We start from the raw sequence: 13,935 nt of genomic DNA, 5'->3' as shown, positions 1-13,935 counted from the left end.
TCAATATACAATTTCTGCAGGTACTTCACAGAGCGGCGGGCTTGATCCGTACGTGGTCATTACTCACCCCTGCGGACACCAGAGAGCCTTTGGTTACTGGGTCTACCCGATGAAAGATGGTAGCGCGGGATATCTTCAACCGGTTTGGATGGCAGTTCAGTAATAGGATAGATGGATAGGCATCTACCTCTATTTTGGCCGGTTGTGGCTCTTTTTCCTTTTTATCTCAGATTTATTGTACTATCGGAGACTATTTGAACCGTTTAATTTTTTTTACAATAAAGGGGCCGTATGCATCGTGCTGATGCAGAGGCCGGAGGTAACCCTCCTTTTTTAAAAATAAAAAAAAAACTGAATTTGTTTCTTAGGAAGGTAACTTAGGAAGGTATACCCGATTCATGGAGGAACAACTGAATTTGAAAATAGGCATTCCAGTAGAGAAGCAGCCGTAGGTCTGGTACATATTATATATTTGTTTCTGCTTTTTACTGATTTTCGTTCTAACTGAAATCTGCAATTTGAGCTTGATAAATTAAAATCAAAACACTATCCAAAAAGTATTATAGGTTCTCCTGTTTTTATCACAAATTTTATTACTACATTCGGAATTCCCTCTTCATATCATGATCATGATGTAGAATGCTTTCAACCAACAATTGTTCACCAGATCGAACAAAATCTTATAGAGCAGACGTAGGTAACACAAAGAAGGTATTATTGACTAGCACAAGAGGGAGAGTGGTACACGTACTTCTTGTCCAAAAGGAATTTTTGCAGCAGATTGATGAGTTGCCTTTCATCCATGGTCGATGCAGCGTTATACATTTGCATGTCAAATTCAAAGATGATATCCTTGAGAACCTTCTTTATGTCAGGATTTCGACCCACTGGCACAAAACCAGCACAATCGAATTTCTTGCTATGCTTGTCATAAACTGCTTTAGCAAGGGTAGTCTTGCCCAAACCTCCGGATCCAACAATGGAGATTGTTGTGGCCTTTTTCTCAGATGGATCATCGGCCATGGACAACTTCTTCCCTATATCATCGATTGCCTTGGCAATACCAACAAGGTCTGAGGCCTTGCGATAAAGAACTGAGAGACGAGGGTCAACTGTAGTTATTCCAGGATTAGGAATAACATCATCGATCTTGTACCTCTCATACCGTTCCTTCACCTTCATAATTTTGCACTCGATGTCTTTGATGTTGTTTGCTATTTCATGGCGAGCCTTGAACTTCGTGATCTTGTTGCGGGTCTTCTTGAAGAAACCCACAATGTTGGGTTTTGTTTGCTCAAGACCCTCGATGCGCACCATGGACGAGTCGAGGCTGTCCTCGATGGCGTACGATAGCTCCCTGACCTCGTTAGCCCAGATCTTGACCTGATGGTCAAGCTGGTCCAACGGTACGCTGGACAACTTCACGAGGGCTGCCTGCATGCTCTCGAGCTCTTTTTTGAGATCACCAATCCCCTTCTTCACGCTCTTCTTCAGGTTGTACTCTTCCAGGAGCAGCCCCCCCAGTTTGGGGAGGAGGGTGCCCATTGCTCCTGTTGCGAACTCCATGGCCATGGTGGGACTCTATCTCTCTCCGCCCTGCTAACTTTCTTCTTCTTCTATCTGTGTTGATGAGCCCTCTGGATCTCTTGCTTGATAGCTAGGCTGATGTTGCTAGACTATACTAGCTGCTAGCTACTTCGGTGTTTCTTTCTATGAATTAAGGCCAAAGTTCGGCACAGGGGAGTGGTAGGTACTGGCTAGGTTATGGCAGAGTACTTTCATTAGATTATTCGTGCAAAGCTGTACTACTAAAGTTCCCTATAGATCTGTGCAAAATTAAAAAATTATACTGTGAAAGTTTGCTTGTGGGGTTTCCAAAGAAGAGCTGCTACCGAGGATGTGACTTCAATATTAGCACATACTTTCTCTAGATCTGCGACAAATTGTATGTTAGCTAGCCAAATAGTTTACTTAGTATGCTTGCATATTAAGTTCTTAACACTCCTCATTGTTCATTATAAGGATTATCTCATGAATATTTTTGACGAGGAAGTAGGAACAAGAGAAGGCAGGAACAAGATAATGCTAACAAGCAGCTGGCCAGATATTGCAACAAGATCCGAACAACAAGCTATGCTCTGTAAGAAACTATCACATATGGTCCAGCATGTCAAAAGGTGTTCTGTAAACCTTAGGATTTACATCAAGTCTATTGAATTCATGCTCCAACCAACTCATCCGAAAGACTAAACTGATGAAGAAAGATGGGCAACATATTTCAACACTCCCCCTCACGTCTAGACAATTTTAGTCCTTAGAAGTGGGATTGATGTAGACCACGCAATCTTTTATTTTAATACCGCGTTGACAGGGTCTTGAACTCAAGACCTCCTGACTCGGATACCATATTGAATTCATGCTCCAGCCAACTCATCCAAAAGTTTGAACTATGGGAGAGTGTCGGACAGTATACTCCAACACTCCTCCTCACGTCTATGTTTTTTGGAGCTATATGACGTAGGCGGCGGAAGCGGAGGCATGCCGCAATTGTTTATTGTGTTTACTGAGTTTTGAACCATGAATCTCTTGGTTGTAAGTTTATGCACCTAACCAGTTCACAATTCCAGTCCGAACTATGGGAGAGGATTGGACATTATACTCGAACACTTCCCCTCACGTCTATGATTCTTTGGAGCTATATGACGTGGGCAGCGGAAGCAGGGGCAAGCCGCAATTATTTATATTCCATCAAAGTGATCTACTTATTTCGTGCAATTTACAAAAAGATAATAATCTATGACACAAGTTAGATTCGTGTCAAAGAAAAAGCATGTATATTCCATCAATGCCTCAGCCATGCCTGGTTCCGATTTTGTGGAGACCGTGAAAAAATAACCTAAAACAGAAAAATGAAGGAGATATATGCTGCCATAAATTTCATTGAAGATATTTCTTGAAAAAGAGGGAGTGCCCGGTCTCCACATCACGAATATAAGGTACCAAGAGTGAATAGCATTCCTGACTGGCAGTTTTGGGAGAGGAACTTAAATATTTTTACCGTAGGTGACAGGCCCAGCTTTTTTCCGTCTTGGCATAAGTCTAGTTATAGGCAAGTATTGTATAGTGTGAGTGTGCACAGCATAGGGTTTTGAGACTTATTAAGAAGGTTGGTCTAAGATAAATATTGTTAGCGTCAGTGTCATGTACTATAGTATATACTACCAAATAGCTACTGCTTTAAGACCAATGCTCGAGGTTAGTCCAGACATAAATTAGGAATTGTCGGTGTTCATGGCACATACTATATGTGTTTGATAGTACAAGACTGCGTTGGCCAGGCCTGGATCCACGGTATACGCCATGCCACGGCGTGCATGCTGTCTATATACATAAAGTCTTGGTAAGTTATGCCGACATAATATGATACTTCATCATGTTCACTAGCAGGCCAATATGCACAACTTTCCATGCCATAATATGATACTTCATCATGTTCAGTAAGTGGTGAAGAGAATCCACCAATCAAGTTGTCCTTTTAAAGAAAATCTGAACACGAGGTATCAAGCAGGGTTGTTGGCTTTTGAACGTGTGTATGTAGCCGTACATGCGTGTCTACGCGATTCTTGCTTCGACCGGTTACTTGACGGAACTTGCGTAACTAGCGACACGAATAAAACTGATCGATGGATTTGATGGCTAAAAGCCCGTGTCGAGCCTTTGCTTTGTATTACTTTTTGTTTTTTCTGGTGTTACAAGCAACACCCCTAGGGTGTCTTTTATACACATCCATAAGGGACTATGGAAATAGACTAGGACTAGAAATCCTAATACTACTAGGACTCGGTTTGCCTTTCTTTCCTAATCCTACGTGAGCAACATGATTAACTTCTACATTCACCTCCTTAATCTTGTTGCTTGACTTCACTTCTTGCACTCCAACTTTCTTCCTCATCTCGATGAACTTCTGTCGACCGAGGGACTTGGTGAAAATATCGGCAAGTTGGTCTTTCATGTTCACATGTTGAACCTCGATCAACTCTTCTTCAATGCACTCCCGGATATGGTGGAACCGGGTATCTATGTGCTTGCTCCTTTCGTGATGAACCGGATTTTTGCACAACGAAATTGCAGCTTGGTTGTCGATCTTCAATGACACCTTCTGCACCTCCCGTTTTGGAAGAATAGCTAGGAGTCTTCTCAACCAAACAGCTTGACAAGCCGCCGTGCTTGCCGCTATGTATTCTGCCTCGCATGAAGACAGTGCCACCACCTTTTGCTTCTGAGAATTCCAGCTAATTGGATTCGGGCCAAGGTAGAAAATCATGTCCGTTGTGCTCTTTCGGTCATCAACATCACCTGCCATGTCACTATTTGAATATCCACGAAGGATCAATCCTTCCTTTCCCTTTCTGTACGTGCAACCAAGATTAATGGTGCCTTTCACATGGCGCAAGATTTGATTGATCGCGCTCATGTGCTCGGTTGTCGGATTCTCCATGAAACGACTCACGATCCCGACTGAAGAAGCCAAGTCAGGTCGGGTATGCAGCAAATATCTTAGGCTGCCCACAACGCTTCGATACATTGTGGTGTCCACCGGCGGATTTGAGCTACGCTTGCTCAACTTGTGACGTCGGTTCATTGGAACTTGTGTCTCGTAGCAATCTGACATGCCACACTTTTCCAATAACTTGACCGCATAAGCCGATTGACATAGGGAAATCTCTCCCGAGCTTTGCTTCACTTCGATGCCCAAGTAATAGCTGAGTAATCCCAGATCGCTCATGCTAAAATTGTTCTTCATTTGCGCCTTGAAACGTTCAATTTCTTGTACGCTATCTCCGGTGACAATCAGATCGTCGACATAAACTCCAACTAGCAGGTTTGAGCCTTTGGAGTTCTTTGTATAGACTGCGTGCTCGAGGGGACATCTCTTGAACCCGAGCGAGACCAAACTTCAGTCTAACTTTGAGTCCAAGCTCTTGGCGCTTGCTTCAACCCATAAAGTGCTTTCTTGAGCTTGTAAACTTTCCCTTCTTCGTCTTTCTTCTCGTAGCCGAGGGGTTGTTCCACGTACACTTCTTCTGTGAGATCACCATTGAGAAAGCGGATTTAACATCCATATGATGAACCTTCCAATCCTCTTGAGCTGCCAAAGCTAGGAGCACTCTCACTGTCTCGAGTCGAGCAACTGGTGCAAACACCTCATCATAGTCAACTCCTTGACATTGTATGTAGCCCTTTGCAACGAGTCTTGCCTTGTACTTCACAATGGAACCTTCCGTGTCCTTCTTTAACTTGTAAACCCACTTCAAACCAATCGCCTTTTGGTTCGAAGGTCGGGTTACCAAAGTCCACGTGCCATTGCTCTCAATCGCCTTCATCTCCTCATCCATGGCGTGCGTCCAGCTAGGACTTTTGCTCGCCTCTACGAAGTTCGCCGGCTCCTCAACTCCGAACAGACATAGTCCGAAGTACTCGAGCGTAACTGGCTTTGTGTACCTGTAGACTTTCTTGAGGGTCTTAAAGCGATGAGGCACTGAGGAGTCCGTTGTGTCTTGCGAAGGAGGCGACACAAATTTTGTAGGTGTTGATGCACTTGAGGAAGACGGCTCAGACCCGGGCGTGTCATCGACATCCGCGTCGTCGGCATAGTCGTTGTGACCGTGACCATCATCTTGATTGTCGTCGTCACTATGCGCCTCGTTGTCGATGTTGTTGACGAGATCTCCGCCTGTGTCATGCGTGTCGTCGTCGCTATCTCCTTGCGACCTATGCGCATTGTCGTCGGTGTTGGCACCATGATGATCACTACCATTGTGGTTACCTTGGTTGGGCGTCTTAGCAACCACCTGGACATCCTCCCCTGCATCATCATCAGTTGGAAATTCAACCGTGAATATGTTACTGTTTGGAGCATCGTCGGCTGCGGCGCTTGATACGTCTCCAACGTATCTATAATTTTTGATGGTTTCATGCTATTATCTTGTCAAACTTTGGACATTTTGTATGCCTTTTATATATTTTTTGGGACTAACCTATTAACTCAGTGCCAAGTGTCAGTTCCTGTTTTTTCCATGTTTTTGACCCCTTTCAGAGGAGGATTTTGAACGGAGTCCAAACGGAATGAGACTGCCAAAAAGATTTTTTCCGAAACAGAAAAAGATTGGGAAGCCGGAGAATCAGGGCAGGGGGCCTGCAGGGACCCCACAAGCCCTCATGGCGCGGTGATATGTCCATTTTGCATCCCATCCAAAACCTAGCATCCAGAAAGGCTGTGTCTTACTGACTTGTTATGTTGTTCTGTTCGGTCATTCATTTGATCTGCTCTAGTTTTAGGTCCTTCAGTATGTTTCTGCTAGTGTAGCTGTTTTTGAATTTTGTATACTGGTTTATTTAGTTCCTTAGAAATTAGATCATATGCTGAGATTAATGACTACTACATGTCAACTTCTCAAGTTCTTTGTAAGCACACGCCAACAAACCCCATCAATAATGGGAGGTGCCGCTGCTCCCGATCCATTTGTAAAACAATTCTCCAGGCCTGGGTCAAAAACTTCTCCACATTGTTGTAGCTTATTTTCTTTGTGCGTTTTCCATAGGGTTACCCCCCTCTGTGTAAAACTCCCTGTAAAGAAACTATTGATCGTGTAAGCAATTTAGCGGAAATCGTTCAGGCGGGCAGTCGCCACCCGTAGACATTTAAAAAAAAGTTCAGCTTAGTAGGTGCGGTATTGAAATGCAGTCTGTGAAATACTAAATATATGGAGCCACCTAAACTACAAAAACCAGATGCTTACTAACGCGGTTCCATTAGTTAAATTATAGCTTCAGGGGTTAAGCCAAGTGTTTGTTTAGCCAGTATCCACGTCCTATCTGTATATATGTAAGCTTAGTCCACTGCTTGCATTTGCTTGCTTGATTGATCATGTCACTGCTTTGGTTTTGCGCCTTTGCAAAACTACCAGGAGATGGCTAGACATTTTCTTGAAGTAGTTATATATTTTTCCATGTGCTTGCTGAACTCTTTGCCTATGAAATGTGCAGGATACATAAAGCATATTCCAGGGCGTCCCCAAAGAAAATGGTTCCTTCAGTTCAAAGGTATTCAGAATTTTCATGCTTCCCTAATCGTTTCTAAGTTAAGTTTAGATGTTTTACACTTTTTTTAGCCGTGATCAAAGTTGTATCACTACCTGTTTTAGTTGTTTTCTCGTATAAACATGACAATCAAACATAATACTTCAAGAAGTTCGGTTTATATGATACAAGAGTGGCAAGGGGAGAAGCACAAAACTGTTCTTTGGCTAATATTTTAATTTTAATATCAGGTCCTTTATAAAATGCTTGGTTAAAAAGATTGCAGAAGAAGAAATTAGAGCTCTGCATATAGATAGCTACTGGGTCATTTATACAACAGAATGCTGACAATTATGTCATGTGAAAGAACTGCAGGAAACCATATAGGGGTAACAATGAAAGTTTACTGTGGTGTCTAGTTGAGTTGATCGGTCCCTTTGGCTCACGAGTCCAGAACAGTACAACTTAATATATGTAGTTCAAGTGGTGAAATCCATATAAGTTTTAAGATTATGTCCTGTTAATTGTTCCATTTGCTAGAGAGAGTGATAACTCAAAACTGCTATGGAGCTGATGTAAATTTAGTTGACCATAATGGCTCATAAGTTTATTCCTTACTACATATATAGGCCAGTTAATCTTAATTTAGTGCAAGCTACTATTTTTTATAGATTGGAGTGCTGATGAGTCACCCAAAAGGTGTTTGCATTCATGCAGTAACTTTCTAACCGATACCTACATTATACTGTATCTTTTGATTTTGAATGTGTGCACATGAATTTTAGATGGAAATTTATCGGCCTGGGTTGGGAAGATAATGGAGACTGCTACACATGTTCCTTCGTTCCTCCGGAGCAATAAAGAAGATATGGCAGCTGGGGCTTCAATTGTATCACCCACACTTAATATACACACATGAATATAGTTACAAGTCAAATCACATATTGTGCTCATTTCACAATGTAATGAAGGACCAGTTAACTGTTAGTCATTGTAACATGTTTGACTGAGATGAAGCTTCATTGCACCTTTCATTCTCTTTATGTGCTCATTTTAGTAATAGTTACTAGGTTCTAGGGCTGGAGTTGTAACTGGATGAAGCTTCATTGTAACTGGATTTGTAGTGGAGTTGAAGGCCGAACTATTTTATGTGGTGCATGTTTGTAAAGTTTCTGCAATGATGCTTATTGCTTAAATGACCGGGACTATTTAACATAATGTTTTTTCGTGGGAATTATCTACGATGCTTAGTGTATGAAAACCGTGCAAAAATAAGGCCTGGTCCTAGATAAAAATAGTAATGGGCTGAAATATCAAATATTGATCTAAATTGTTGGGCCTGGCCCATTTAGGTGTCTGATTTGGATTGGGCTAGTAAAATTGTGACCTTATTTTTCAGTCATTAGTGATCCGCCACATCATCACACTACAAGAAATATGCTCATACATGATGTTTTTTAAGACGTCGTTGATGAATTCGTCATAAATCTATGACGATTTCATCCGAGATTGTCGTAAACCGTTTGAGGGGATCAAATCTAAATATAAATTACGACGATGTGAGTCAAAAACGTCGTAACCATATAAGATGAGATCGTCATAACTTCTACGACGATTATAAAAATGTCGTAACATGTTCTAACTATGTTGACATGTCACTCGTGGGTCCATTATATCCCACCTCATGCATGTACTGAACTATTTTTTATACCACTATTCTGTTGGGCTATTATTTTCATCTTACTTTTATATTGGGTTGGTACTTTATCCTCCATGCTTGCTAATGGGTTGGTTTGTGGTATGTCATAATATTTTATATTATAAATAATATATTGTCTAATATTTTTTTAAATGAGTTGCTACATTTTTACAAGAAAGATTTGGTAGGTACTTTACAAAAAACCTATTTTCTCGCACTTCAAAAATAGAAAATGATTTTTTTGTGCAAACAAAATGTAAAATCTCTTTGACAACGTTGTTTGTCATACTAACATACACACATGTGGACAATATTGGGTCATTGTAACAAACTATAAGAGGATAAAATATAAGAGAATCAATCAAACAACAAAAAGTTTATATAAGCTTAATTCTGATTGGTGGAATCTGCTATAGTCTAAAGAATATGAAATTTGGCATGGTATTGGTTCATCATTTCTAGAATGTGTGAAAAAATATTTGAGAAAATTTACAAAATATTAACATGTTTATTTTATCAAAAGTAATAGGTAAATAAACATAATTTTATTTTCTGATTTCCTATTGGCTAAAACCTCCTTCCCGCGGATCGATGACGTGGCAGGGCAGTCAGTCCCACTTTAGCTGATCTGAACCGTTAAAGCCAACAAATCGAACGTCTCTCAATGAATCCAAACGCTGCGCGCAGAAAAAAAACCCGCAAACCCTATCCTCGTCCTACCAGACCGATCCACCCCTCCCCTCGTCTCGTCTCTCCAGATCCGGTCCACCCCGCCTCCGTCTCCCACCCACCGCCGCCACCCCACCACCTCTCATGGATGGACCAAGCCCCTCTGGCGAGCGACCCCAACACCGGTGGCGGCTGCCGGCGCCACCTCCCTCTCCTCCCTGGCCGGAGATCCACCTCCCGCTTCCACCTTCTCCCGACAAACCCCCAAGCCCAGGGGCGGCCGACCGCGATGGTGAGGGAGCAGCGCATCAACACCACGCCGTCCCCCCGTGCATGCTCCGCCTCTTCTGCTCCGCGCGCGGCTCACGCCAATGTTGTGCCACCTCCGGTCGAACCTGCCCCCCGCGCTGCTCCTTTGACCTCCCGTAAAAAAAGCCTCGAGGGCTCCAGATATATCCCACCTAACCCCCCCGTCCCACCCCGTCCCCTGCCGGTTTCTGCACAGTCCGAGAATTCAAGAACGTCCCGGCAGCGCCAACTCCCAACTCCCCGCAAGGCACAAGGCAGTGCACTCCGGAGCGCGGACAAATAGGGACGATCGAGCGGTGGAGGAGGAGAGGAGAGGAGAGGGGCCCGGATGAGGAGCTCCCCTGCCATGGACCCTGAGGCCGCGGTCGCCCAGGGCACCCCGCCGGAGAACACGGTATGCCCGCCGGAGTTACGTTTCTCGCGGTTCTTGACAACCTCGATCGCCTTGCCCCCCGTCGTCTTGGCTGAATGTGTGTTTTTCTTTTCTTTTTCTGATGATGTTTGTCGCGCGTTCTTGGCTCTGTGGCAGGAGGGGAGGCGGGGAGAGGGGAAGAAGAGGCTGCCGTGGCGGATGACCCTGAGCCTGGCGTACCAGAGCCTCGGGGTGGTGTACGGCGACCTGAGCACTACAGTACAACACCAACAGTCTTGGATGAATCGAGATCAAATTGAATGAATGAATGAATGAAATGCTAGTTGAGTACTACAGTACGTACTGTATTTCTGTGTGGGATGCGTTGGTAGGAAATGTCTGTCAATCAGTCATTCAGACAAATGCATGCTTGTTTTCCACTACTCTGTCGGTGTCAAATGCAGATATCTAGTAGCAGCTACTGCTCGGACAAGGAGTCCGATTGCTCCCAGGGAAACCGCGGCGAGGAGGCCAACGTCGGAGTCGTCTGCATCGTGAAAGCTCGGGCCGGCCGCGGACCGGCGAGCAACCCCCAGAACTTGTATGCAAAGGTGAGCTGAATGCATGTGCAGCCCCGCGCGTCAATTCAATGTGACTGTTTCAGTGGACTGGTTCAGACTTTTGTTTTGTCCAATGCAGAGAAGAAGGGAGAAGATCAACGACAAGCTTCGGGTTTTGCAGAAGCTGGTGCCCAACGGAACCAAAGTGAGTCCATCCTCTTTTGCCTACTCTATGTATGAAGCAAACTCCTTTTCAAAAAATAAAAATCTAGGAAGCAAATTGAGCTAGTTATTGGCATTAGTACTTTCTGACTGCTGTGAAATTTCTTTGTAGGTGGATCTCAGCACTATGCTCGAGGAGGCAGTCCTCTACGTCAAGTTTTTGAAGCTACAGATCAAGGTAAGCCCAAATGACATGGTTGCATTAGGCCTTTTATCCCCTAGGAACTCTGTGTGTGATCGTGATGTGTCTTACAAGAAATTTTGTTCATGATTTCATGGTGATGAATTCTGCAATAGTTTGCTGCTGCAATACCTACTTTTCTGTAGATTGGGTCTTATTTAAACTGAACATGAGAATTCTACTGTGTTATTATACCCTCGCACTACGGTACTAGTATTAGAATTATGCTCACTGAATAATATCTCGAATAGAACATGAGTTACGCTGCATTATTTAGTCCCTAAATTAATACAGAAGAAAGAAGGACTTGAATTTATGCTAGTACTCCTACCAAAGTTTGTATTCCTGTTTTTGTTATCGTTCTGGGCCAGTCGGTGCCTGCTGAAGCTTACTGAATGTATCTCTTGTTCTGGACCAGTTTTGGTTTTGTAAAGCAAAAAAAATATATGTATAGAGCAGCACACATTTGTTCCTTAGTCGTCACCACTCACATTTTCTCAACAAACCTTATGATATTGCAAGTGTCTAATATGCATCTCGGGGGACCTGTTCCTGCAACCAATTTCGAACAAGTATGTATAGTCACCAATTAAGTTTGTCTATGGGATTTATTTATTTTTGGGCACCTCGCCTGGAATCTTGGACTGTATGTGCGTGTATCCACCATAGTTGGAAATGAACTTCTACGAAATTGGCGCAGGTTGTGATGACCTATCCGGACCAGGCCGTAGAGCCGAGCCACTTAGGAGTAGCAGGGCTGCGCGTGGAAAAGGTATCATCGCTTCAACACATCTGCTCACAATGTGTGCGTTCCTTTGTTGATGATATGTATATAAGCGACAAGTTCATTGCCACTGTGTTGTATGTATTCCTTTGTCCAGATGATTGGGCAGTGGGAGTTGTGCATAGTAGCATACAGTATTTTTCCTTTTCCTAATCCATCGCAAGGAGCTTCATATTAAGTTTGTTGTTAGCTTCCCATGAAAAAAAAGTTTGTTGTTAGCTGTAGCCTGCTTCAAGTGTGTACAGATTCATGTATCAAGTTTCTTCAGATGTTCACAGACTACTGGATGTAGATTTCTTACCAAGTGATCATCTTGGTAAGCTACCAACAAAAATTGCAATCAAGGATGTAGATTTCTTAATACTCATCATGTTATAATACTCCTAGCTTTGCCACTTTGAAGACATTTCATAAAACCGGGCCTTAACCACTTTGGATGTGGGTTTATGCCATTTCTGTTTGGTAGGAGTTTGTTAGCTATATGCACTAAAATTATGTTAGCTGGCGACGCCTCTGCATTGTCGTCGACTGAATTAGGGGAGCAGCATGCGACGATTCTAGCGTTAGCATTGGGCATGCGCTGGTTCAGACTTAGGAGAGGTTCAGACTGCAGTGCGGTTTAGACTTAGGAGAGGTTCAGACTGCGGTGCTACACAACTGCGTCACCAGCCCTTGTGCAGGTATGCAAGCTCATCCTCTTCTCTTATTTCATACTGATGCATAGGAGAGGTACCAATCTGGAGATTGGTTTCTCGATCAAGGGAATGACTAGAACATCTATTTTGGGAGTGATGACTTCCAGATTTACCTTTGTTATGTTAACTGTATGGGATCTTGACCCAAATTTCCATAAATATACACTTTCTATGTTAACTGTATAGTGTTGACCCAAAGTTTGAAACTTTTCTTAGTCGTATGTTGGATGGCCACATCTATGAAAACTTGCAGATTCACCTTTGCTATTTGGAGTGAATTTTTTTCTGTAGAAGTTATATGGTTTACACTTTATACCCTTATTCTCAAAAAAAAAATCTCTTGTGATCGCAGGTGGAGAATGAACCAGAGTCAGACTTGATGTTCTGGGAAGAATTTTGCTATTTCATCTCTAAAAAGGTATCTAAAGTTGCTATTTCATCTCTAAAAAGGTATCTAAAGTTCCTGGTTAAAAACTATATCTTGTGCAACAAACCTAACTTGAATCATCATTTTTTCTTTTCAGTCCGAAAGCGCAATTCATGAGTTATCTGACTCGGTTTGGTAAGGGACATGCGTAAATTTTTGTTTCCTTGTGTATCTCATGAGGATGCTTCGTAGATAGGCTATGGGGCTTGGCTTGAGAAGCAGCAAACAACTTGTTTCTGTAGATTATACTTTATATATGCCTACATGGTGTTAGATATAATAAACATACCGATTGCAAAGGATATTTATTCTATGTAATGTTGTTCCTTATTGTGCGTTGAATAATTTTTACATTCGATGTATTAGCTTGATGTGTTCTTCCTGTAGCTGCCTAAAGTTATTTACATGGTTCGGTGGTCTACTTAACAATATGATTGTTTTCTTTATTCTATATTTCTGCCTCACCAGGCCCTTGGGTTATCTCTGCTTTATTTGTGTGTATGTCCATTTGTTTTTTTCCAAATTTTCTGAAATTTCACCATGAACATTTTCTTTTTTGCATTCCTGAGTATTCGCCAATTTAACCTTCATATTTGATGTTTGGTGGTGTATTAAGGTACTCATGGGTTTCTTTGATCTCACAGGATATAGTTTTTGCACAGGTGAAGTACGAAGCCAAGTATGAAGCTATGAAGCGTATGAACAAAGTGTAGCATATGTGTTGTAATAGTAGGCAGTAGTAGGCATATCTCGGTTGTGGTGTAGTGTAAAGATTGTAATAGACAAATTTAATGTTGGTTTGGACGAATTTCATTTGCTCCCTAGCCTGTTTAACATATTGATTTTGAATGTGAGTTGAATACTTATGAAATGGCAACTTGACAAGGGGACCAAGTTATTATATTTATTTGACAAAATGTGAAATTTCTGACGTGTGGGACTAATTTTGAGATCAGC

The 13,935-nt window shown here is 42.4% G+C and overlaps 2 protein-coding genes and 1 long non-coding RNA gene across 3 annotated transcripts; 2 read left to right on the top strand and 1 right to left on the bottom strand.

Moving 5' to 3' along the window:
- Nucleotides 1-714: 714 nt before the first annotated feature.
- Nucleotides 715-1,708, bottom strand: LOC123404855 (disease resistance protein RGA5-like). The gene has a single exon (XM_045098799.1). It carries the CDS (start codon nt 1,570-1,572, stop codon nt 715-717), a length of 858 nt encoding a protein of 285 aa, XP_044954734.1. The 5' UTR covers nt 1,573-1,708.
- An 8,836-nt stretch (nt 1,709-10,544) lies between these two features.
- Nucleotides 10,545-12,034, top strand: LOC123404854 (transcription factor RSL2-like). Its single transcript, XM_045098798.1, has 5 exons — nt 10,545-10,720; nt 10,809-10,874; nt 11,004-11,069; nt 11,773-11,844; nt 11,954-12,034. Exons 1-5 carry the CDS (start codon nt 10,568-10,570, stop codon nt 12,032-12,034), a joined length of 438 nt encoding a protein of 145 aa, XP_044954733.1. The 5' UTR covers nt 10,545-10,567.
- Nucleotides 12,035-12,908: 874 nt separating this feature from the next.
- On the top strand, nt 12,909-13,686 carry LOC123401171. The gene is made up of 3 exons (XR_006611046.1): nt 12,909-12,969; nt 13,076-13,113; nt 13,623-13,686. It is a non-coding gene; the product is annotated as an uncharacterized LOC123401171 (long non-coding RNA).
- The last annotated feature ends 249 nt before the right edge of the window (nt 13,687-13,935 follow it).

Source organism: Hordeum vulgare, chromosome 6H (assembly GCF_904849725.1).
Source record: "Hordeum vulgare subsp. vulgare chromosome 6H, MorexV3_pseudomolecules_assembly, whole genome shotgun sequence".
NCBI classification, from domain to species: Eukaryota; Viridiplantae; Streptophyta; class Magnoliopsida; order Poales; family Poaceae; genus Hordeum; species Hordeum vulgare.
The sequence above is the reverse complement of the archived record's forward strand: the minus strand, read 5'-3'. Positions and strand labels throughout refer to the sequence as shown.

Bases quoted from the DNA above. Each gene is read 5' to 3' on its own strand.
- LOC123404855 (XM_045098799.1), bottom strand. From the start codon at position 1,572: ATGGCCATGGAGTTCGCAACAGGAGCAATGGGCACCCTCCTCCCCAAA.
- LOC123404854 (XM_045098798.1), top strand. From the start codon at position 10,568: ATGCAGATATCTAGTAGCAGCTACTGCTCGGACAAGGAGTCCGATTGC. The intron at 10,721-10,808 runs GTGAGCTGAATG...TGTCCAATGCAG, and splicing joins CCCAGAACTTGTATGCAAAG to AGAAGAAGGGAGAAGATCAA. The intron at 10,875-11,003 runs GTGAGTCCATCC...ATTTCTTTGTAG, and splicing joins TGGTGCCCAACGGAACCAAA to GTGGATCTCAGCACTATGCT.